The 26824-nt window shown below is 44.5% G+C and overlaps 1 protein-coding gene across 1 annotated transcript in view; it reads right to left on the bottom strand.

The window, feature by feature from the left end:
- The window catches only part of FLT1 (fms related receptor tyrosine kinase 1), a 174568-nt gene that overhangs the window by 128599 nt on the left and 19145 nt on the right, over positions 1 to 26824 (bottom strand). The window contains exons 3-4 of the mRNA XM_058688848.1: positions 19008 to 19104; positions 18383 to 18609 (exon numbers count right to left, since the gene is read on the bottom strand). Coding sequence (XP_058544831.1) covers positions 18383 to 18609; positions 19008 to 19104 — 324 coding nt within the window. The remainder of the gene's footprint in view (positions 1 to 18382; positions 18610 to 19007; positions 19105 to 26824) is intronic.

Below are 26824 nucleotides of genomic sequence, written 5' to 3'. Positions count from 1 at the left end.
ACTGACAGAAACGAAGACAGAAATAGACAACTCAACAATCATAGATGAAAATCTCAATATCCCACTTGCAATAATGGCAGAACAACTAGACAGAAAATAAAAAAAGAGGACTCGAACAACACTACTAACCAACCAGACCAAACAGACACCTGTAAGAGATCCATCACAGTAGTATATACATTCTTCTCAAGTACACAGCGAACATTCTCTAGGATAAATTGTATGCTAGGCCATGGAACAAAACATGGAAAAAAGGATAAGAATAAGACAAAGCGTGTTCTCCAACTACTGTGGAATGAAAACAGAAATCAGTAACAGCAAGCAACTTGGAAGGAGCGCACATTAAACAACACATTCCTAGCCAGCAAACGAAGCAAAGAAGAAATCAAAAGGGAAATTAGTAAATACCTTGAGATGAATGAAAATGAAGACATCACATTCCAAAGCTTATGGGATGGAGCTAAAATTTATAGCTGTGTTGAGGAAAATTTATAGTTGTATGCCTACAACTTGAAAAAGGAGTAAGAGATCTCAAACCAATAACCCACTCTTCCACCTTCGAACTCTAGGGAAAGAACAGGAGACTAAATCGAAAGGGAGCAGAAGGGAGGAAAGAATGAAGATTAGAGTAGAAATTAATGAAATAGAGAACAGAAAAACAATAGAGCAAAATCCGTGAAACCGAGAGCTAGTTCTTTGAAAAGATGAACAAATTGGAAAACCTTTAAACAGACAAACCAAGGCCAGAAAGAGAGAAGACAAATCAATAAATCAGAGATGAAACAGTAGGCATTACTAAATGTCTAAATTACTAAAATAAAAAGCATTATAAAGGAACATTGTAACTGTTTGCCAGTAAGTTTGATAACATGAAATGGACAAGTTCCTACAAAGACATGCACTACAGAAACTAACTCAACGAGAAAGAGACCACCCAAATAGACCCATAGTAAGTAAAGAGATTGAATTAGTAACCGAAATATTACCAACAAAGAAAGCCCAGGCCCAGATGGCAAGAGAATTTTATCAAACATTTAAATAACTAACACCAGTTCTTCAAAAACTTTTCTAAAACAGAAGGGAAAGCTTCCCAATTCATTCGACAAGGGTAGTGTTACCCTGATACCGAAACCAAAGATATCACAAGGAAACCACAGATCAGTATCTTTTGTGAATGTGGACACAAAAAAACTTCAATAAAACACTAGCACATTGAATATATATAAAGAGACTTACACATCATAACTAAGTGGGATTTGTTCCAGGAATGCAAGACTGGTTTAATATCCAAAAATCAACATCGTTAATATACCATATCAGTAGAATAAAAAACAAAAGGCACACGATCATTTCAATAGATGCAGAAAAACATTTGACAAAATCCAAACCCCTTTCATGATAAAAACACTCAACAAACTGGTAATAGAAAAGAACTTCCTCAACCTGCTAAGGGCGTCTGCAAAAACAAACAAACAAACAAACAAACAAACAAAACAAGACAAAACAAAACAAAACCTAACAACCAACAACCAATGTCATACTAATGATGAAATACTGGATGCTTTCCCCTTAAGATTAGGAGCAAGGCAAGGTCACTATTTCGATTCAACATTGCACCAGAGGCTCAATGGCTATCATAAATAATGCAATATCCTAGCCAGCACAATTAGGCAAGAAGAAGAAAAAATAAAAGGCACCCATATTTGAAAAGAAGAGGTAAAATTTTGTTTTCAGATGACATACTCTTCTATTTAGAAAATCCTAAGGAATTCACTAAAAAAAAACTATTAGAACAGTAAATAAGATTGCAGGATCCAAGATCAACATACAAAAATGAATTGTATTTCTATACACTTGCAATGAACAATCTGAAAATGAAATTAAGAAAACAATTCCCATTTATAACAGCATCAAAAAGAACAAAGTACTCAGGAATATGTTTAGCACAAGAAGTGTAAAACTGATACTTTGAAACTATAAAAACATTGTGGAAAGTAATTAAAAGATATAAATAAATTTTTGAAGCATCCCATGTTCATGGATTGATATTAAGATGGAGCCAAAGTATGGAAAGAACCTGAATGTCCCTGACTGATGAATGGACAAAGAAGATGTGGTATATATATATTCAGTGGAATATTACTCAGCGATGAAAAAGAATGAAATCCTGCCATTTGTCCATCCACAATGTGGATGGAACTAGAGAGTATTATGCTAAGCAAAATAAGTCAGTCAGAAAAAGATATATGATTTCACTCATATGTGGAATTTGAGAAACTCAAATGAACAAAGGGGAAGGGAAAGAAAAATAAGATGAAAACAGAAAGGGAGGCAAACCATAAGAGACTCTTAAATACAGAGAACAAACTTAGGGTTGCTGGAGGGGAGGTGGGTGGGGCATGGGTTAAATGGGTGATGGGCATTAAGGAGGCACTTTCCAGGATAAACACTGGGTGTCATGTGTAAGAGATAAACCACTGGGTTCTACTAAAGCCAAGACAACAGTGTCTGTTAACTAGAATTTAAATTTTCAAAAAAGATGGCACTGTTCCCCAAATTATTCTATAGATTCCATGCAATCCCTATCAGCATTCCAGCTAACCTGACAAGCTGATTCTAAACTTCAAAACTGCGAAGAATCCAGAGCAGCCAAAATAATCTTGAAAAAGAAGACTAAAGCCGGAAGACTTTCACTTCTCAATTTCAGAAGTTACTACTAAGCCTATAAATGACAGTGACTAAGACAATGTGATACTGGCATAAGGACAGACACACAGATCAATGGAGTAGAACTAAGACTCCAGAAATAAGTCAATGAGTCTACAGTCAATTGAGCTTTGGCAAGGGTGCCAAGATCATTCAGTGGGAAAAGAATGGTCTTTCCAACAAATGGTGAAGTAACTTCACACGCAAGGAAAAGGGGTTGTACTTTACATCATACCATATACAGATATTAACTCGAAATGGATCGAAGCCCTAAATGTTAAAACTAAAATTTTAAAACTTAAAAAGAGCCACAGAGGTAAATCTTTGTGATCTCAGCTTTGGTTGGGTTCTTACATACCATACAAGCAACAAAAAAAAAAAAACCAATAGATGAATTGTGCTTCATCAAAATTTAAAACTTTTGTGCTTCAAACAGTACTATCAAGAAAGTGAAAAGAACTCACGGAATGAGAGAAAATATTTGCAAATTATAGATCTGATAAGGGATTTGTATCTAGAATATCGAGAATATGTTTATACATATCTAGAATATATTAAAACCTAGACATATATATGTATCTACAACATACAGCACAATATTTTATGCCTAGGTGATATTAAATATACTTCTATAATTATATAACATTTATTAATATAATAAAAAATTGAGGAACTCTTACAACTCATTAATAAAGACAAATAGCCTAATGAAAAAGGCTATTTTTGTGGCACCTGGATGGCTCAGTCGGTTGAGCGTCCGACTTTAGCTCAGGTCATGATCTCACGGTCCGTGAGTTCAAGCCCCATGTCGGGCTCTGTGCTGACAGCTCAGAGCCTGGAGCCTGCTTCGGATTCTGTGTCTCCCTCTCTCTCTCTCTCTGCCCCTGTCCCCTCATGCTCTGTCTCTCTCTCTGTCAAAAATAAATAAACATTTAAAAATTTTTAAAAAAAGAAAAAAGAAAAAGGCTATTTTTTTCACAGCCTGGAAAAAGGCTCTGAATAGACATTTCTCCAAAGAAGATACACCAGTAGCTAAGAAGCACAAAACCAGATGCTCAACATCATGAACCATCGGTAAAATTCAAATCCAAACTACAACAAGATCCTGCTTCATATCCAGTAGGATGGCAACAACGACAACAATAACAACAACAATAAAACAACCCACACTAACAAGTACTGGCCAGGATCTGGAGAAACTGGAACGCTCATGTACTGTTGGTGGGAATGTGACATGGCGTAGCCACTTCGGAAAAACAGTCTGGCATTTCTTCACGTGGGTGAACGCAGAATTACCATATGACCCGGCAATTCCTCCCCTAGGTATCTTCCCAAGAAAATGAAGACGTATGTCCGCACAAAAACTCGTACACGAATGGCATGGCCAAAAGGTGGGAACAACTCAGATGTCCATGCACTGATAAATGGAGAGCTAAAAGGTGGCAGATCCATACAGTGGGGTGCCATCCAGGCAACAAAAAGAAATGAAACGCTGACACGTGGTACAACGTAACGTGGATAAGCTTTGAAACGTGCTGAGTGGAAAAAAGCCAGCATAAATTGACATATTTAATGACAAAATGCCACGCATTTCGTTATTCTCTTTATGTGAAAGATCCAGACGAGGCAAACCTATCAGGACAGAAGCAGATTAGCGGTCGCTTCGGGCCAGGAGGGAAGGAGGGATAAAGGGTGATATTTCTGAAATTCAGTCGGTGGAGCGTCCGACTTCCGCTCAGGTCATGATCTCACGGTTCCTGAGTTCGAGCCCCACGTGGGGCTCTGTGCTGACAGCTCCGAGCCTGGAGGTTTCTGCCAGTTAGGTCAGATACGGTACACAGATCTTTCTGTTACAGCAAGGCAAACCCAGAAAGCTCCTCATGTTCCAGACTCAAGCTGCTATCCTAAACTTTCAACGATTTTTTTTTTAACGTTTATTTATTTTTGAGACAGAGACACAGCATGAACAGGGGAGGGGCAGAGAGAGAGGGAGACACAGAATCAGAAGCAAGCTCCAGGCTCTGAGCCATCAGCCCAGAGCCCGACGCGGGGCTCGAACTCGCGGACCGTGAGATCGTGACCTGGCTGAAGTCGGACGCTTAACCGACTGCGCCACCCAGGCGCCCCTGATTTTTAAATGTATTATGCGTGCGGTACAAAATAAGAAATGCCTCGGTTTACAAAAGCTCTTTCCTGACTACCTTTCTTCAGAAGAGAAACAGGTTTTGCCTGGTCTCACGTCGAGGCCCCACTGACCTAATTACAGCAGCTAACTGGATATAGCAAGAGAGGAGAAAAGGGCAAGGGTTAGAAAGGAGAGAAGAGAACACAGAAGACAGTCCGCCCTTGTTCCTTCCTCTTGCGTTTCCATGAACTTGCTCTTTGAAACATGGGTGGCTAGCTGTAGATCAGCGTAATCAACCACCTCTCAGCCAGTGTCCAGCACTGGCTGGACAGAGCCAGCTAATGTTTCTGGAGAAGACGTCAGGAGCAGCAAGAAAAAAGGTGAAATCAGGACACATCACGTGCCCAGCACTGTGCGTAAAGCACAGTCTGTGAATGAACTCAAGGTCCTTATGCTGTAGTCTAGCTGTATGGTCAAGGCACATGCTTCTCCCACACAGACGTGCTCAGACTGACTACAGGAAAAAGTACTAAATGCTGCCTTAAAGGAGAATGGGAATATCATTCTTTAAAAACCACAGCTACGATCTAGATAAGTTAGTTGAAGATCTAAACAAGAGTGGAGGGCTGGGTAGATGGAAATCTCGACCCGACCACAAGATCAAGGCAGGCCAAGGTCTCAGGCTTCCCCCGCACCCTGGAACCCCGCTCACTGGGTGTTCACACCGAGCTGCTTAGCGGATTTTGGGGTTCACCGAATGAGTGACCTTTGTCAAGCTCTTCATCTTCATCAACTGTAGCATCCCAAAAAGAAAAGGAAAAGAGAAGGACAGAAAAGATGGTAAGAAGGAAGAGAGGAAGAGTGGGGAAAGAAGGGAGGGAGGGAGGGAGGGAGGGAGGAAAGGAGGGAGGGAACGAAGGAAGGAAGGGAAGAAGGAAAGATGGAAGGAAGGAAGGAAAGAAGGAAGGGAGGGAGGGAGGAAGGAAGGAAGAAAAGAAAGATGGAAGGAAGGATGGACAGATGGAAAGATGGAAGAAAGGACAGATGGCAGGAAGCAAGGAAAGAAATGAAATGGAAATGAAGGAGAGAGGAGAGGAAAAAACAAGGAGCTCTGAAGGACTACTGTGACTCTTTCTTCTACCGCCAAGATCTTGGCCATGGTCCCAAGTCCTATTATTCCCAGTTCTACCTCTGAATCATCAGTTGCAAAACTGTTAACAGGCTTTTACGATATCCTATCCCAGTCTCTCATGTTAAAGAAGAGGAAACAGAGGCCCAGAGAGGAGAGGCCTTCCCACAAGCACAGGAATAATATTAATGGCTGAGCCAAAACTGGATTCAGGTTTCCTGATTCTAGACCATTCTCTCTCCACCAAATCAAAATCTGGCCCTAACCCTCCTGAATGACTCGGGAGCAACACCACCTTCAAATACCCACCTCAATGGGAGAAACGGTGGCACAGAGGAGGGGTAACACGGATCTTCTGACAGAAGTTAAAAATACAAAACAAGAGACTGGTAAGTAATTCTCACTATTAAAATCCAGCTGAGTTAGCTCTCTCTGATGTAAGGTGCCAGCGCCCCTGTGGTCATCTCTGTGACAGCCCCGTCCCCACCCAGGGCGGTCAGAGAAAGCCCTGTTTTACCAGGGCTGGAAATCCTGCCAAGGGTACAGCCAGCGAGTACAGGGGGAGCTTGGCCACAGGCCTCTCCAGCCAGGACACGGGTTCTCCCAGGGGGCAGCTATCGGGCTAACGTTCCTTCCACAGTCGAGGGCACAGGGAGTCAGCAGCCAGGGCTCTGTTCACATCCTACACGGGCAACCTGTGCCACCACGGGACTCTCCGGCCACAGCCTCCTCATCTAGGAAACACAGCAAGCACTCTCCCACACCCACACTGATGATCTGTCGTTCACTGACTTGAAAGGTTCCCACTGGGCGTCGCACAGTGACATCCCTCTGGGGGCTGGGCAGGGGAGGCAAACGAACGGAGCAGCAGGATGAGAGACAGTGAGAAAGCTGGCCGTTGGGCGCGTGGGGACCAGGTCTGAGAGAGGCAGTCCTTGCTCGGGGTGGCCGGTGGTTGCCAAGTGGAACAGGGGCCAGGGTGGCTAATTTCCAGTTTGCAAAGACAAGTAGGGAATCGGGTTTTGATGCGAAGTCCTCTAATTATTAAATATTGGCAGCCAAAAGCACCGGGCCTGCCAGTCAAAACGTATGTCGGCTGAATGTGGCCCCCACACTTGCAGTCCGCAATCCTGTGCCACGCTGCACCTCCCCGCGCCCCGCCCCCCAGCTCTGGTTTACACTGCACACAAAGCCCCGAGGGGGCTGGGACAGAAGCCCGGGCAGGGTCATGTTGGAAAAGAGCGGGGGCTTCGGAATCACCCCGATCTGGGTCCAAAGCTGGACGTGCGCCACCTTGAGCACCGTATCAGATTTCTGCAACTTTTCTGTAAAAGGCGACCTATGATGGAATTTATTCCAGTGGGCTGTTTGTACGAAGCACATAACGAACCTGAGCCACATGTCGGTAAGTGACAGCGACACATGCCGAGTCCCCGGTGAGTCTCAACAGCGGGAGGATGCTGAGGCATCGTCTCGTCAAAACCCACCCAGTGAGCACCTGCCCTATGTTTGAATAGCCAGACACACGGGAAACTCACCACGTCCCGAGACACTTCATTTTGGACAGCTTTGGACGTTAGAAAGTGTTTCCTTATGTCAAGCTGAAAGCTGCCTATCTTGACTTCTTTCATTCTTAGATAGCAGTTCTGTCATCTAGGGTCATAGAGCTGAAGAAGCTTGGTCTCTTCCTCATATAAGAAAACTTTGGGGGCGCCTCGGTGGCTCAGTCGGTTAAGCGTCCGACTTCGGTTCAGGTCATGATCTCACGGTCCGTGAGTTCGAGCCCCGCATCGGGCTCTGTGCTGATGGCTCAGAGCCTGGAGCCTGCTTCAGATTCTGTGTCTCCCTCTCTCTCTGGCCCTCCCCCCGTCCATGCTCTGTCTCTGTCTCAAAAATAAATAAAAACATTAAAAAAAATTTTTTTTAAAAAAAGAAAACTTTGAAAGAGGCTATCACATAGTGCCTCCTATTTTCCCCCATGCAATTCTTTACCTCTTCAAACATTTCAGTTCCTTTCTCGGGTTGTTCCTTGCCAGCGAAGATCATAAAGTCATCCAATTATTTAAAGCCCCCAACCCTTTGAGGCGGGTGCCCATTTTACAGATGGTGACAATGCAGTTTAGAGGGGTCGAGCAACTTGCTTAAAATTCCCGTTTTCATGGTCCGTCCTGAAGCACAAACTAAACGGCAAGACGGGCACCGCCTTTATTCTGAATGCCACGTATTTACTAACGCAGCCTGAGACTGGATTCATTGCCTTGGCCGATGTGGAGTCTCCCTCGTGCGCGCTCGTTCAGCCACAGCCTCCCCCAGAAGGCCCTAGGGCGGCCAGTGGGTTTTGCAAGCCACACATAGTCCTTTACGCTAATTACTGTCACATCTCATTTTGTTAATCCCAGCTCGCTATTCTGTCTGCAGGAGACTTCTTGGATCGTGATCCCGTCACATGACAGGTGAGTTTTTGCTCCCAAGATTTTACTCATTTGCTCAGCATGCCCTCAATTTCCTCCTCCAAGTCCGGGAGGTGAGGTAAGGCTAGCGTAACTGAAAAATCCCACATGTGTCTCTTCTGTTTGGCGAACGTTCTTGAGCACTTCCCGTCACTGGACCCTGCACCGGGTGCTTAAGCTCGCACTGTCAGCCCTGGTCCTCCCAGAGGCTGGGGTGAGGGGGGGGGGGGTCCCATGTGAAAGGAATGTTCCAAAGCTAGTTCGGGGGACCCTGAGGAGGTTTCCAGAATGGGGGGAGGGTGTTTAACTTGAGACCTGCTGGTACAGAAGAGCTGGAGGGAGGCATGGGAAGGCGGGGCAGGGGGAAGCACCCCAGGCAGAAGGTCCCTAGTCTGTGTTCCTTGGCTCATCATAACCTATTTCATTTGCTCGAACAATTCCCGGCCCCTTGAGAGTTGAGGGCCTCATCTCTGTGATTCCTACTCTGCCCAGCATGCCGCCTTTCACACAGAGTAATTACTGCCAATTGATCCTCCTAAGTGCAGGCACAGGGCTGTGTCTATTATCTCATTTAATCTCCTAATGACCCCAGAAGTAATGCTCTTCCCATCTTACAGGCAAGGAGGCTGAGGCTCAGCAGCTGGTCGAATGAACAACAGTAGGAGTCATCACAGTACACACGCAGATGGTCCACACGGCAGGCCCAACGCTAAAACTCAATGTTTGACCGTCACCTCGCAAGTTCACGGGTACGACCTCTCGACCGTTGGAGGTGGGGAAGGGCAAGCACTTTCCTGCCTTCTCTACCATGTGCCATGTCGTGCGGGACTTGTGGCAGCAAGTTCCCTGGCCCTTCTGCGAAATGGAGACAAGAATGACAGCATCGCTCACAGGGCTTCACCATACGTGAAGCGGTTAGCATGGCGTCCAGCAGGGCAAGACCTCGGGGTTAACGATCGTCCCTACTGAGGAATTCGTCCAGAGTCAAAGACTTAGCCGGAATCAGAACAGGGATTTGAACCTAATCGGAATCCGAGCATGTCGCTGACATGGTGGACATGTGATGAGGGAAAGCGGGGAGGGTGTTTACGGTCCCAGTAAGTCACCGATTTCTAGGTAGCACCATCGGTGAGCCATGAGGATGCCCAGGCAACCCAGAAAGCATGCCACAGACGACCAAACAACGGATCTTTTCAAGAGTAAAGGAAAACTTAAGAGTATCAGACCTGCAAGGACCATAAAGATCAAAACAGATCTTCTCTTGGTCTCCGGGCAGGGCAGGCATTTTGTTATCATTGTTAAAGAACGTTACAAAATGTCAGAAACTTAAAGCCTTTTCAGCTTAAGGGGATTTCTCCTTGAAAAAGTCCCTTGCTCGTTTTTCTTAAAAGATTACTTAAAGGAGATTTTTAAAAATCCTTAAAACCATAAAGTTTTGAGGTACTGTTTTCCACGCTTCTTCACCGTAGAAGGAAAATGACAGGGTATGGTCAGTTTTATTGCCTTTGGACTTCACTGCCATCCTGAGATTTCACGATCGTACCTCAATCGTTAACGTCTCGAAGTCTTAGGTTGTGTCCAAATGGCTCATTCGAGACTATGTTCATTCTGATTATTTTTTAGTATTTATGTAGCTGGACTCAAGGCCTGGTGATACCCAAGTGTGCAGTTGCTAGCAAAGCTTAGCAGGCCGGCATGCCCATATTTTCTGGTAGGGAGCCTAGGGAGTGTCGGGAAATGCTCTCTTTCTGAAGGAACGGCCCAAACTTTTGGCAGGTACCATCAAGTGCTCAGGCCGAATCCCTAGGAATATGCTAGGTGAACCCAAGGTCTGGGGCAGGGGCTAAGGAAAGAGAATGCAATGCTCTCGACTATCAACAGAGCTACCAACATGAGTGGCTTCTATCCCAGTCACATGGAAGTGTTTTCTATGGCCAAAGACCCTTGGCGTCTAATGACAAAAATGTTTCTAGAAAGGAAATGTGAAATGTCAGGACTTAAAGATACCAAGAAGGCCTTCTATCAAAATTTCACATAGCTGGAAAGGAGAATGGATAAGAGTTAAGTTACTCTTCTCTAAACTCTCTCCATGTGGTCCTAATCAGCTGTCCCCAGTGATGGATAGAATGGATAATCTCCTTCATGCTTGGGCCCTAGAGGGAGTACAGACCTAGGGTGTAGAGGGGTCTGTTTCCCAAGGAAAAAATTCTGCCATTCCAATCAACAGTGTCATCAGTGTATATTTTAAATCCTAGAAATAGTTCCTTCCCTTTTTACACAACCTCATCAAAATGAAAAAAAGAAAAAAAAAAAAAAACAACCAGCAAAATCTGACCTTGTGCTAGATTTCTGATGAAGCTGTATGCAGAGACAGGCCAGAATGTTCCCAGGAATTCCTTAAAGAAGATCATTTGTGGTAGAATTCCGGAAATGCAAATGAGCCCGAAAGTGCTATCGTTTTTGGAAGCCCACCTGGGTTTCCAGGAGGCCGAGGGCCCCAACTTTGTTTACCCCAATGTGATCATCTGTCTCCTGAACAAACACATGAGGCAACGATGTTAAAATGGCAACAAATGAAAACTGACTTTTAAAGCTGGAGATGCCCTTCAACATTAACCAAGCAATAACAGATAATGTCATAGATTTTTGCCAGGAAATCCAGACCTAAAGAATTCAGCCGGCTAGTCCGGGTAAGAGTTTTGTTTGTCAGAGTCGGTCTCTGAATTTTCTTTCGTTCTACAGAATGTAAACTGTTTAAGCCTCTCTCCCCTTGGAGGAGAATTCTGATGAAGAGGAACGGGATTTTCTCTTTAAAGTTTCTCTCACGAAAACATGCCAGCGATTCCACTGAAAGGATTTTAGAAGCTCTGAGAGTCTGTCCGGCCCCGCGATGCCCTCCCTGCGCATCACGGTCCTGACCCGCACCGCGCAGTGGATCTGACCGGGCAGGCCAGAGGACGCAATCCCAACAGCCTTTGCGCGTGCCACCTTTCAAATGTTGTCATCACCGCGGGGGAAAGGGTGGAAGCCACGAGGCTCCGTAAGTAAATCTGCATGCAGACCACTACTGTTTTCACTGATGTCCCTGCGTGTAAGGGCAGCTCGGCTGGTTGGATTGGCCACACCAGGAGAGCAAACTGGGCAACAAATGCCAACTGCCCAGACATCACCCGGCTAAGCTGTGTCACCTGAGCAGCCGGCGCGGGACCCGCTGTGCGTGAGACCCGGGTAGGAACCCAATGGAGGGCAGTGTTAGAACATCCACGCTTCACGGGACACTGGCACGGGGGACTCAAGAAGGACCGTTGAAGATTCGTCTTCACTCCTTAGAAAGACCCACTCTTTGGGCACCTGGGTGGCTCAGTCAGTCAATCGTCCGACTTCTGCTCAGGTCCTGATCCCGTGGTTTGTGGGCTCGAGCCCCCGGTCAAGCTCTGTGCTGACAGCTCAGAGCCTGGAGCCTACTTCACATTCTCTCTGTCATCTCATGCCATCTCTCTCTCAGAAAATAAAGGTTAAAAAACATTTTTTTTAAAAGACCCACTTTTGAACAACAGTTGTTCTCGAAGAAAGTTAAAGTTGTGCATCTTAAAATGCTCCCAAATCTATTTTGGGTCAAGGTCGTAGCCCAGGGGGACTCCAAAATCGTTAAGACCCCTGAACTTTGCTCTCCGTGCCTCCCACAGAACAGGCGACGGGGCCTTGCACGGAGCAGATGTGTGACCCACGTCTGCAGATCACCTCCGTCTGCCGACGGCCCCCCCGGGGTCACACCGATTTGCGGGGGATGGGTTTCGGGAACGCGGTGACTGTCCTGTACAGGAGCACCCAGCAGCGGGGCAATCACATCCACGGGAGGAGAGCGGTTCTCTCCACGACGGAGCTGTCCCCACGCCTCTGCGTCAGCACTGTGCAAAAAACACCGTCGTGCTTATAACTGGTGCTGTTTCCCTAAACACAAAGTACAGGGATGACCTACGCTGTCTACACTAGCTAACACTTTACTAAGTTTACTTGCTTAAACTTGGAGAAGTTTGAAATTTTCAACTGACTCTACTGAGCTCCATAATAAGACATACATTTTACATTAGACTCTTTAAACTTTTGTTTCCGTTTGATCCACATATGCACACAGACACACACACGTAAAATACGAGTGTGTACATGTGTGTATGCGTACGTGCATCACGTGGAAACAAAAGTTTTATTTAAAAGTTTCCCTATGGGGTGCCTGGGTGGCTCAGTCGGTTAAGCATCCGACTTCAGCTCAGGTCATGATCTTGTGGTCCGTGAGTTCAAGCCCTGCGTCAGGCTCTGGGCTGATGGCTCAGAGCCTGGAGCCTGCTTCCGATTCTGTGTCTCCCTCTCTCTCTCTGCCCCTCCCCCATTCATGCTCTGTCTCTCTCTGTCCCCAAAATAAATAAACATTAAAAAAAAAATTTAAAAAAAAAAAGTTTCCCTAAATAACGCTGACCCTTGCGTCTTGCAATATACTTGGATATTTTCCATTCTATTCTGCTTTATTGTTACTGTTTTAATGCCGATTACAACCCATTAATTTGCTTCCACAGACCATTAGCAGGTTGGGATGTACGTTTTAAAAAGCTCTGACCACACCTGGGTGGCTCAGTCGGTGAGGCAGCCGACTTCGGCTCGGGTCATGATCTCCTGGTCCGTGAGTTCGAGCCCCGTGTTGGGCTCTGTTTTGACAGCTCAGAGCCTGGAGCCTGCTTCGGATTCGGTGTCTCCCTCACTCTCTGCCCCTCCCCTGCTCGTGCTCTGTCTCTCTCTTTCAAAAATAAATAAACATTAAAAATTTTAATAAAAAAATAAATTAAATAAAAAATAAAAAGCCCTGGTCAACTTGGTAACTAGAGTGATGTCTCCTTCCCGTGTCGCGTGAGCTAGAACACAGCAGGGTAACGGAGCACTGTGCATGCAGCTGGCACCCAAACAGGTGACTCTTCCCAACAGGTGACAACACAAGGCTCTCTGGGATCAAGAGACGTTTCTCTAAGGTCTATCTGTCGCTCAGAAAAACACTCTGAAACCAGCTTAGCCGATCATTCCTCAAAAGAAATTGAATTTGAAATTAAAAAAATTTTAAGAACGAGACAATCCACCGAATGACAATTAGTGTTGTCTGAAGTCAGCAGCTGAAACGCCAGGGTCGTGACAACACCCGGGGATCACCTGGATCCCCATCCTGGCTTGTCATTTTATGAGCTCTGTCTCATGAAGGTCACTGAAGCTGCTCTCCCATCCAGAAAAGGGAAGAAATAAGACCAGCATAGTTTATCTCAGAGATAATTATGTAAAAGCTCTTCAGGAAACTGAAGTACCGTACAAACGAGTACATCGGGCTGTGCCCTAGTGACTCAGTCGTTAAGACGTTGGCTCAGGTCATGATCTCACGGCTTAGGACTTCAAGCCCTGTGCCCTGCATCAGGCTCTGCGCTGACAGTACGCAGCCTGCTTTGGATTCTCTGCCTCCCTCTCTCTCTCCCCTTCCCCCGCACCCCCCCCCCACTCTCTCCCACTCTCAAAAATAAAATAACTCAAATGAGGGACGCCTGGGTGGCTCAGCTCTGGCTGTGCTGCCAGCTCAGAGCCTGGAACCTGTTTCAGATTCTGTGTCTCCCTCTCCCTCTGCCCCTTTCCTCCTTGTGCTCTCTCTCTCTCTCTCAAAAATAAACACTTAAAAAACAAAAACAAGTAATTGGACCCTTCTCAGAATGTCTGTGCCATTAGTATTTTTATTTGCTGGGCGTCCCGTAGCCAGGTAGAGCTTCTTCTCATTTTCCGTGAAGGCGTGATGATCATTCTCTCCCAGAGTATCTGGAAAATGCTTTTAAGTAATTTCTGTGCCCGACATGGGGTTCGAACTCACGATCCCAAGAACGAGAGTCACATGCTCCACTGAATGAGCCAGCCAGGTGTCCCATCTCTCCCAGAATATCAGAGTCATTAGAACCTCTGCTACTTTTCAATGATGTACCCAGCGTGTCTGATCATTTTTTTTTTTTTACCTGAAATTAAGCTGCTATGCACATCTCATGAGTTTTACACATAGGAGAGAACCAATGGAGAAAAAAAATCTGTTACGAAAATTCTCCACTTTGCTTTCATAGTCTCCGAGAGAAAAGCAATCAGGTAAAGAGAAGCAGGATAAAAAAAAGATTGAGTTTCTTCTACAGGGAAGAGGTAGGAGATATTCACCCAGCAGGTAACACACGCACATCCATTTTTCCCCCTTTTCCATTATAGTTTTTCAACAGAGGACATTATTCTTAAATAGCCCAGAAAGGCTCGGTCGTGGAGAGAGGAGGAATCCAGGCTGACTTCACAGCGTGGGGAACTCATCATGCTAAGTTCAAGGTCTTCCTAACTAAACCAGAGACGCTGACAAAATATTAAATACTTCAGAGATGCCATTAAAAACTTCTCCATTTTCTTACTTTATGGCCCCAACTCACATATTACCGTAAGAGTTTCAATGAAATCCTCCTTTTAGGAAAGGCTGAGCTGGGGCCAATTTCTTGTATATACCCGCGGCAGAAAAGCCGTGCAAATGCATTCCTTCCTCTCTGCAAAGGGGGGGTGAACACCACCTAAGTAGCCCTTACATTACTAGTCATCTAGAAATCTTAGTTTGCAAGTAGCAAAGCATGAAGGAGCGCTTTACAATTTGCTTTTCTTTGTGACCCAGAATTTTGTAGCTATAACTACGCGGGGAGTCTGGAGGGTAGCGGGGGTGGAATCCATTCATTTTGCAGGAACAATTTTTTAAAATGCATATAGTGTCTTTCAACTACTCCCACTCAGCAGTCATTTTATCAAGCCCAAGCCCAGGGTGTATCGGGAGAGGAGGATGACTGTCTTTACATCGGTGTCATTTAGTGAGACAAAGCTCTCCCTGAGTATGGGTTCGGGAACGAGGTGCCCAGGTCCCCTCCGGAAATCCGAAGGTCTCTGACTGCTCTCCCTCACCCGCCACGACCCAACCACCCACCAAGGTCAACTGAATCCCTCCAACCCACCGACTCCTCCACTTCCCCGTGGCTGCCAAAGCGACCTGGGACCACCAGCTCTCCTGCCTCAGTGCACTCAACAACCCCCTCCCTGGTCTCCCCGCCTCTGTCTTGCCCTCTCTGGATGTCCTCCCACCACGGGGAGACTCCGAAGGGAAAAACCTGACTTCCTTACTCTGCTGCTAATACTCTTCTGGTCACTCCCCACGTAGCCGCAACGTGAAGTGGGCCTCAGGTCCTTCGCTTGGAAAACGAAAAGGAGTGCTTCGAGGGGTGGTGGCAAGAACAAAATGGCACGACGCAAACAAACCCATCGGTTTAAACGCAAAGAAAATACAAACGTAAGGAGTTATTACGTTAAAGGAAATTGTAATTTACCAGACCATTCAGTAATTAAAGTACTTAAAGTTAATTACTCCAATAATTAAATTGATGTAACGTATTATGTCAGAGGCTTGGGGGATCTGAACAAGCTGTAATGCCAAAGTGGCAATGTTGATCTTTCTGTACACCACATATGAGATGTGGTGTGCGAATCAGTGCCCAGTTGGGAAGGGGGAAGACTGCCGGTTACACAGCAGGGAATCAACAATGCCTACATAATGGTTTGGGTTATAATTCACATGCTCGCTTTCCACGGACAAAGCTACACGACCCCGGTTCTTTTCCTTGGCACCCCATCGGACCACAAACCTAAGTCTCTCTCAAAAGACGTGTCTCACACTGTGTCTCGTCTTTAGAGAAAACCAAAATCAAATGCCAATATACATCTGCAGATGCTTCTCAGGAGAGAAGTCCTCTAGACAGAATAATGTGCTCTGAAGTAAACATTCAACAATAATAAATAAGTGACAACCAGTGAACGACTAGTGAGTAATCACAGCCGTGTATCAGGAACTGGTTGGAGTTTTGTTAATCCCAGAGACAATTCTGACTCATCAGAGGTAGGTTTCGTGCCCCCGAAAGAAATTAAACCTGCAACGGAGTATGTATTCCATTAACATGGAAGCATACGACTGCATTTTTTTCAAAGGAATTGAAAAAAACAAATGCAAATAGGAAACGCGTAAAATGTTACACGATTTGTAAAAGTTACAATTGCTTCGTAAACTATATCGCAGCTACCTTGGACTTCAATGAAGCGTGTTACGAGATCAACGTCACTATCAGGAAAGACCACAAAACTGGTGTTACTATTCAGAGTACAGTTTAATAGGCGTGTAGGAGGTAAAAGTGAAAAGAGCTGAACGTTATTTTTTCGGAAAAAAATAAGAGAGATGTTTTTGGGGTTGTTTTTTACCCATCTGAGTATCCGATTTGCAAGTCAGATTCTGATAAACCCACAGGAGAAAAAGTTTCTTAGGAGAATTTTAGTACGAATGAATCTTCTCCCATTCCTCTGGAGAGACGGGAATAAAAGCGTTTTCTTTCCTCCACGAGTGCCAGAAAGAACATAACATACTATGTGGAACTAGAAAAAGAGAACGGGTGGCCGGGTCCGTGACTTTTTTGCACCGCTATCAAACGTTGTGTCTGCTTTTTCCATGGGCTGCAAAGGTACCTCTCTGGAAGTCTCCGTCCCTACTCTGCGCCACTCCCCACTCCAGCATTTCCTGCCTGCCACCCTCACGTCCCTCCTGTGGGAAATGGGCTGACTTCCCCAAGCCAAGATCCCAGACCTACTCCCCCCCTCTTACTTTGAAGTACATTTGCTCCATTCCTGTGATGGCAAACTGCTAGTAAGTTGTTATCTACCCCCTTGGAAAAGTGCAACATGTAAAAACAGGAGCAGAGAAGCAGCTGAGTCTCAATCAGGCTGATCAAAGCTAGAAACATGTTACTGACTGTATCACACAACTGTTCTACTGTCTCCTAAAACTAGTTCTGAATCTGGGCGATCACATGTTATGCTCGGTAAAACACGGTCTAGTTGTCTCATTTCAAAGCTTAAAAAAAAAAAAAAAAAAAAAAAGAATCCTGCCCAAACTCGCTCCAATGCAAGGACTCACCAGAAGGCAGACCCACCATGTATATTTAGACTATCGACAGCAATGGTTGCTTGTTTGGTTTTTTTAACTTGATTTTGTGCCAGATGCCAACTAATTTTGCTTTGCGTTCTCTAGAGCCTTGGGGGTTTGTTGTTGTTGTTGCTTTAAATCCCACTCAACAAGTTTTGGAAATTGGTTGGAACTAAGCAAGGAAGAACAAAATGATGGGCCATTTTCCTTATTCTTTCTTGGGGACCCGTTTCTACCGTCAACGTATATTTCTTTAAGGATTTTGCATTTCTCGCCTCTGAGTATCACTTGGTTTGTTCGTTCTCCAAGGAGTGAAAAACAGTGCCATAAAAATTATAACTGGAAAACAATTCATTTTTACCTTTTGCCCATTCTACTACGGAATGATACACGCCAGGTCCTACTGTCATTACAATACTTGCTCGATGAACACGAAATAATTCAACATCATCAACTGGAACCAATTTTGTAACATTCAAGGGACATTAGCAACATTACCTTTGTAATTTAGTAGAAAGAACAGTATTTTACAATTCTGACATGTAAGAGAATACAGTTGTGTTAAAGGACAAAAAAAAATCTTACATTCTATTTTGCTCTTAATTGAACTAAAATCTTGTCGCTCATTTATTGATCCAACTGTGCAATGGGCCACCCATTTACTCTCGGTGCTATGGATACGGCGGTGAACGAACTAGACAAGAGTCCCTCCTTGCAGGGAGCACATCATTGACTACCGGGCCTTGAGGACTGTGATTGAAGCGGACACTCAAGAAATGCACTGAAAATGCATTCCACCAGTTTCTGGGGGCAGAATCTCTTTCCTGGTTCATGTCCTTCACCACTAGGAATGCCCACTTTCCAAGGGACCAGGGTGAATTTATATCTCACGGCAAACAGAATGTAGAAAACGGAGATCTTACCATTAATAAATATATAGATTGTAGATTCTGTTTTCTTCTTCTTTGAAGTGGGTGTAGATAGATATTTGCAGCTATAGAAGCCAGTGTGGTTTGCTTGAGCCATGTTCAAGGTCAAAGTACTGCAGAACTGTTTATCATTCCTTCCACAGGCAGATTTAGTTATGCTCAGCCTTTTGCTTTCCTTTCTCACTGTTTCAGGCAAAGACCATGAATGGGCTGCTTCCCCTCTGCAATCACAGATAAGGAAACACAACACAGTGAGGGCTGGGGCCAGGTCCCAAGCATCCATTTCGTTAGGAAGCGCTGTTCTGAGGGCCTTGAAAGGCGGTCATCTTCTGGACAGAGACACAACTTGGCGTTTAGAAAGCTTTTAAACAACTTGGAGGCAAAATGCAAAAAAAAAAAAAAAAAAAAAAGGCTAGGGGCATCCCTTCCGTGTTTCTCCTTGACCGAGTGAATCTCTCCTTGTGAAGCTGGAGCATACAGCTTGCACTTTGCAGATCACAAGAGACCACTGGAGTCCCCACCTTTGTTCTCTGAGAGGCCACGTTTCTACTCCGCCAGGGAATGATTTTTGCATTAGGAAAGGCAACCAGGGTATCCCCGAACCAACACAGTCACTTACCTACATTTGAGATACAGTGTCTGGCCTGCTTGCATGATGTGCTGGGAGCCTTTTAAACTCAGTTCAGGACCTTTTAATTTCGAACCTGAACTAGATCCTGGAAAACAAATTTTGGAAATGTATTATTCACAAATTGCCTTCTCATTTTCCTTAAGTCCTATCTTTCCACGAAGATCACTTCGAACCTTTAACTTGCTTGCCCGTGCAAAAGGGTACATGTCATATTAAATTCTTTTAACTCACAATTTTTTTCCAGTCCTAGCCTCATTCACATATATGCCCTATTATACCAGATGATTTAAGTAATATCCTAAAACCATTAAATTTAGAACACTAATAGATACATGCACGTTTCTAAATGCAGCCACATTAAGAATACAAAGTAGCATCAAAAACTCTCAGGATTAAATGTCAGTGTCCTTCAAAACTGAACTTCCACCCTGGTGGATAATCTGGTCGTACAGGCCTGGCTGATCTTTTTTTTCTCAAATACAAAGTATACACACTTCCTGGGTTATAGACATACTTCAGTGATTAGTAAGGTCATGATATTTTGGGTGAGTCATTTCTCTTTCTGAACGAGTTTCCTCATTTGGAAAACCAATTATAGACCAAAATCGGTTTTAGAAGCCCTTGGTTTGTCTTACATAATCTCCAAGTTCCCTCTATAATGGAACAGAAAAAAGGAACTATTCACCTCTACGTGACATTCGACAAGCATACTTCATGGGGAATGTTGTGAGATAATAAAATAAGCCACACAAAAGTGCCTGGACATCTACACATCTCCATACAACACAATAATAGCATCCACCTGAGGGACTCCGTGTGCCACTAGCCAAGCCACCTCTCTCTCTCCAGACCTCAGTTCTCTTATCTGCAAACCGAGAGACTGGGCTAGATGACCTTGGGTATCTGACTGCATTTCTGACATCTCCAGTCCCATGATCCTTGGAACCATTCGTGTTATTGGAGGGTGATCCTCTCCTGAAGCGGTGTTGGGCACTGACTCATCACAATAAATATCAAGAAGGATCTCTCCTGCCTCCTGCTCCCCCCCCCCCCTCCCAGTGGAGGCAGCTGCAGATGCCTGGTAAAAGCAGGACATCAGGGCCCAGGATTAGCAGGGATAAGGGTTGGGGGGGCTGGAGAATGGATATTCTTGGAGGAAAATTGGAGCCAATCTTGGAGCCAATCTTAAAAATATTTTTTCACTTAAGAAATAGGCTCACGCGGTGGAGTTCAAGATAGATGGCTGAGCCGAACAATCTTCTAGGTTTTCATGTCAGATCACAGATCAGGGAGATGAGATACACAGGTCAAACTCCACGGTTAAGGCTAGCAGTGCTCTCTAGTGTTACTCGTGGGTCCTATTATCGCAAAGAAAACTAGACTTAGTTAAAAGGCCTGCATTTGAAGCTTAAGTTCTCCATTTACTAAGTGCGTGGTCTTGGCATTCTGTACTGTTGCTCCTTAGTATCCTCGTGTGTAAAACCGGAAAACCCATGACCTACCTTGCAGGCATGGCGTGTGGTTTCAGTGCTGTGTCATCTAAGTGGTGGGTGCTGCCTGACATGGGGCAGATCCCCAATCGCTGCCATCTCGCAGACTTGCTCTCCCCGACTTGTGTCACCGAGTATTATGTTGAGATGTAATTGCAAAGACATTACGTGAACTTAATCTACATTTCCGGTGTTTGCTGGTGATATATATTGATGTTGTAAGAGCAACTTTTATACACCATAGGTCCTGGTATCAGATTGCTACTAGGAAAAAATGGCTCCATATGAACTAATTTAAGTTAAAATCAAGGTTTCGTATGGATGCAATCGGTCTATCCAATAACCCCACAGAACACGTCAACCCATTCAGGTACCTAGGGAAGCACTTTGTACTTTATCTTTAGGAGTTTCCTGAGGCAACATGTAGCTCAAAACCAGTGATCCGTGGGAACACTAAGTTTTTCTCAAGCCACAGTCAGCAACTGATAACACCTATCCTGAAAAACGTCCGGGCCAGGATACTTGCTGCCCTTCTTTATGGCACGGAATTCTGGAGATTTAATTAAGCAGTTGTTCATGTGCTGGAAAAAATCCAGCGAAGACCCCTGCAGAAAATTCTGGCAGTACGTGGAAATATCTCTATGGCTGACGTGGAGATGATGAGCTTTCTCACCCAGGAGAGGCCAGGGGAAAGCCTCCCTTTTCGTGACATGAGGTGAACCCCACTGCCTACCACTTTGGTTTCCAAATCATATGAATCTTTATCAGTGCCCCCCAAAAAACAGCACTCCTGACATTCATCAGAAGGAAGCTTGGACCTCAAAGACCCACCCAAATCACAGCTGAGGGAAGTGCTATACAGAGAAGGGGCCCTTAAAGAACACGCCATCCAGGGGCACCTGGAGGCTCAGTCAGTTGAGCGTCCAACTCTAGATTTTGGCTCAGGTCATGATCCCAGGGTCGTTGGATCGAGACCTGTGTCGGGCTCTGCACTGAGCATGGAGCCTGCTTGGGATTCTCTCTCTCCCCCCACCCCCCACCTCTGCCCCTCTCCCCAACTCCCGCTTGCTCTAAAATGAAAAAAAAAAAATTAAAAAAAAAAACAACCCGAATACGCCATCCACACACTCTCCTCGGCACTTCCCATCCCATCGTCCCACTGAAAGAAAGCAACACAACTGAGCAGTTAAATAAGACACAGAAAACGATAGGGTTCTTGGAAAGTTTAGGGGGGAAAATGCTAAGAAAAATAATTTGCTATATAATTAGTCTCCCCCCAACATCAATGAATTTTGCACTCGGAATGAGGAAGCTAAATAAAAGTAGTTGATTAAAACAAAGGAAAGGAGGAGTAGGAGGAAAAGATCTCCAAGGAACTGGACACTCTGAGTATCCCATCATTCTTCAGTGAATAGGAAACCAGAATCTCATAAAGATTAATGGACGTGCCAAGACTATAGCTTACCAGGAAAACTAACAGGGAAAAGGAAAGTGAAATATTTATTCCTCAAATGCTTGGGAAACACATTAGGCCTGAAAACATTTTTTAAAGCAATTTAACGCCCATACACCTACTTGAGTAGTGAAGATTTGACTAACATCCTTTGAGTCTCTACTGTAGGTCGGCCCTTTCTCCATTTCACTAGGGATGTATATCAAGATATATAAATACGGGGGCGCTTCGTGGGGGGCTCCGTCAGTTAAGCGTCTGACTCTTGTCAAGATCTCATGGTTCATGAATTTGAGCCCCACGTCAAGCTCTGCACCAAGCACGGAGCCTGCTCGGGATGCTCTCTCCTTCCGCCTCTCTCTCCAAATAAATAAATAAACGTTAAAAAAATAAATAAATAAAGATATAAATATGTACCTATCCCATATCCATTGTCACAGCAAGTGAAAATCAGCTGGCTCTTCTCAGTGATGGCTCAGAATCACACTGCCCAGTTGGAAACAGATCCCCAGGATACTTTATTTCCAAAAGGGGAGTGCTTGAATTTAACAAGGATTCTCCCCGTGTGAAGCTCAGACGGGGACCCGAACTTCCCACCGTTGGCCACGGTGGCCCAGAAACCTGGTTTAAACAAATTATGGTCCCCTCAGTGAATTAAGTGGTCTGTGAACTACTGTTTCTGTCCACCTCAACTACAACATACAGCAGTCTCACCTTATCCGCAAGGGACCAAGACCCCCAGTGGATGCCCGAAACCACAACAGCACCAAACCCTACATATACTATGTTTTTTCCCACGCATACACACCCGTGATTCAGCTCAGTCCTTAAGGTTGGCACAGTAAGAGATGAACAAGAATAATAAAACAGGCCAATTATTAGAATACACTGTAATAAACGTCACGCGGGTGTGGTCTTTCTCGCAAGATATCGTATCGTACTTGCACCCACCGTTCTCCTTCTGATGATGTGAGATGACACAATGGCCACGTGATGAGGTGAAGTGAGGTCAGTGACGCAGGCTATTAATGACCGTCTGCCCGTACATCAGAAAGATGATGAGTGCTTCTAGGCCACAGGCGGCTGAAACCGTGGAAAGCAAACCCAGACATATGGGGGGACTACTGTAATCATGAGAGGCAAAGAGATCCACTTCTGTCAGGAAAATCATCATTTAAATAACAAAACAAAAAACAATGCAGACCGTGGAAATGGGTTTATCACATGCTCCTTTATTAGAATAAGCTGTCAAGCGTCGTGGTGTAATAGCATTAAAAAACTACTGTGGGGGGTACCTGGCTGGTTCAGCGAGAAGAGCATGTGACTCTGGATCTCGGGGTCGTGAGCTGAAGCCCCACACTGGGTGTATGGTTTACTTAAATAAAAAACTTAAAACCAGTAGGTGTATACGGACTTAGGGGCCTTATTCAGATAGAAATCATGAAACATCCAGATTTTTCCAGTTTTTGTTTAGCATCATTGATCTCTCCAGCTTAGGTACTAACTGGCTCTGTGGCAGCCATGGGCATATCAATTAAGCCTCAGGTGCCTCATCTGCCAACAGAGGGGGGTGGCCTGAGAATTTCAGAATTCCTTCCAGCCTAAAAGTTCTATGACCTGGAGATTACTGTCACTGATACCCATGTACGAGTTAGAAATCACGTCAAAAATACTCATGAGGAATGAAGTACTTATGCACACTACAACCTAGATGGCCCTTGAAAAGATCATGCAGGTGCACAAAAAAGGAAAAGGCCGTATTAGAACGTAGGGAGAAGCCGGCCGTCTACAAGCCACGGAGAAAGGCCTCAGGAGGAACCAAAGCTGTCGATACCTCAGATTTGGACTTCCAGCTTCCAGACTGTGAGAAAAGAAGTGTCTCTCATTTGAGAACCCAAAGCAAAAACACCACTGCTAAGTGAAAGCAGCCTGTCACAAATGGCCACACACCGTATGCTTCCATTTGTCTGAAATGTCTAGCGTAGGCAAATCCACAGAAAATGCATTAGTGGTGGCTAGGGGCAGGGGAAGAAGAAAACGGAGAGTATGGGGCTTCTTCCTGGGGTGGTGAAAATGTTCTAAAATTAGATAGCGGTGGTGTGGTAGGGTCCTCTCCCTAAGGATCGAAAATAAACAAAAACAAAAACAACCTCAAGGCAACCTGACTCCACGCGTACGTGATAACATCCCTCATGACCTCGTAACACGAGACCACTTTTTATCAGACTGCATGTTTCTGTGTTACCAAACATGGGAGACAGAGAAAGAGAAAACGTATAAAAAAAAAAGTACGCCGCGTGGCATTCAGCTCGTCAGGTCTTCGGCTACGAACCCAACGGAGCAGTCCCGGCACGGATCGAGTTGCTTCCTGGAGAGCGGAGTCTCGGTGTCCCGACCCTTGTAAAAAAAACACCGAATTATAGGATCTCACAGTTCGTGGGATCAAGCCCCATGTAGGGCTGACAGCATGGGGCCTGCTTGGGGTTCTCGCTTTCCCTCTCTCTCTGCCTCTCCCACATTCTCCCTCTCTCTCTAAATAAATAAATAAGTAAATAAATAAACAAGCATTTTTTAAAACCACACCAAATTATGCGATTCAAAACGATGAGTTTCATGGTACGTGAATTTTATCTCAAAACTTCTTTTTTTTTTTTAAATAAAGAATTTATGGGGAGCCTGAGTGGCTCAGTCGGTTAAGCGTCCAACTCTTGATCTCAGCTCAGGTGTTAATCTCAGGATTCTGAGCTCAACCCCCATTTATGGGCTCCGGGCTGGGCATGAAGCCTAAAGTAAAATAACATGGTAAGATTAAATTAATAAAACAAAAAAATAAATAAAATTAAATTAATAAAATAGAATAAAATCTTATGGCTAAAGTAATCCGGTAAATTGAAGACACGGAATATGGAGCTATTTTTTTTTTTTTTTTAACATTTATTTATTTTTGAGACAGAGAGAGACAGAGCATGAACGGGGGAGGGTCAGAGAGAGGGAGACACAGAATCTGAAACAGGCTCCAGGCTCTGAGCAGTCAGCACAGAGCCCAACGCGGGGCTCGAACTCACATACCGTGAGATCGTGACCTGAGCCGAAGTCGGACGCTCAACCGACTGAGCCACCCAGGCGCCCCAATATGGAGCTATTTTGAACTTCGTTGCTACATACTTCTCTATCACTATTAGATTTTATACTATTTTTCCAGCTTAAAGCTGCAAAAAGGCTGATTTTTTCCTTCATGCTCAATAACATCACTCTTTATGTATTAGAAGTTTTACAAACATATTGCAAAAAAACCTCACTGTTCCCCCGAATTACAACCTTTTTAATTTGATTCGATGTTAAGTCACTTCTAATGGTGTATTTTGAATTGTAACCATTTAAATTGGAATTGTAACAAACTGAGTCACATTGAAAACTGTTGTTAGAGCTCTCTGTAGAAACCTAGCGGTGTTTCCTTTCATATTAAAATTGAATTCTAATTTACTTTTTTAACGCAAAGCTTTGTATATCAGATTTATTTCAAATGAGATGCATCTGTCTTTGATTTTGCATGTTTTCAACAGTACATAATCCTACATGATAAATGACCTCTTTATCTAAGTATAAATCCCCAAGTATCATGTTTCCAAAATTTGATTTTAAGACCATGAGCCTTTAGCAAGGTTGTATGAGGTTAATTAAGCATAATTCATAATAAAGGAAGATATTCTTTCCCCAAGATGCACTTTATTAAAAGCGTAAGTCTCATAGACTAAGTTTTATAGAATCTTTCTGGCTGGAGGCAAGGGTGGGAGAAAGGTTATGAATGCAACTGCAGATGAACCAAATTTCTAGAAACTACCAAAGTTTTTGATTGGGATCTAATTCCTGCGGGGCTCTAGTGCTTAATAAAAAAGAAAAAAGAAGCTGAACCTTAGTCTCAACCTCTGTGTTGTGCCTTTATTAAAGTATTGATCAGGTAACATAAAGGGTACATTATAAGCGAGTGCACCATGAGAACGACAGTCTTTTTTTTTTTTTTTTTTTTAATGTTTATTTATTTCTGAGACAGAGAGAGACAGAGCATGAGTCTGGGAGGGGCAGAAAGAGAGGGAGACACAGAATCGGAAGCAGGCTCCAGGCTCCGAGCTGTCAGCACAGAGCCCGATGCGGGGCTCGAACTCACGGACTGCGAGATCGTGACCCGAGCCGAAGTCGGTCGCTCAACCAACTGAGCCACCCAGGTGCCCCGAGAACGAGAGTCTTAAGTGAAGACCCCACCACCTGCAAAGCTGGCAGCACGAGGGCATTATAAATGTATTTATACATATAATGCATGTTTCATTTCCAGCATGATGGAGAAAGACCCAGGGGTTCATATTCCATCTACCAACGGACCACATGGAAGACAGGAAAGCCATGGGGATCTGCGCAGCAGCGGCATAGCTTGAGTCCACGGTTAGCCAAATGTTAATTTTCAAAATGTTAGTTTTCCCCCCCAAACAACTGGCGTTAGGTCAAGGAAACTCCGAAAGAAAAAAAGGATGTTAACCTAAATACATGCATACATACACACCTCCTGACTCGGATGCATACACCTCTCTCTGTGAAAAGGTCAACGTTGTTTTAGGTATGGGGGGGGGGAAGCGGGTGTAGCTGTGTAAAAGGTCCGGGTGGGGGGTGAGTGTTTGAATTGTTTCCTTCATTGTTTTAGACATAGGGAGAGCTCTTTTTGGCTGGGATTTAGAAGCCGACATGTATTTGGCAATGGCACGGAGCTCCTGCTTACTGCTGACTAATCCCTTATGTTGATAAGATTATTTGCAACTTTTGGATGGACAAATACAGGATATTTTACATTAGAGTAATCGTGTGATGGATCTCGG

This window comes from Neofelis nebulosa, chromosome 1 (assembly GCF_028018385.1).
Source record: "Neofelis nebulosa isolate mNeoNeb1 chromosome 1, mNeoNeb1.pri, whole genome shotgun sequence".
Taxonomy (NCBI): domain Eukaryota; kingdom Metazoa; phylum Chordata; class Mammalia; order Carnivora; family Felidae; genus Neofelis; species Neofelis nebulosa.
Note: the sequence above shows the minus strand (reverse complement) of the source record. Positions and strands in the feature narration are given on the sequence as shown.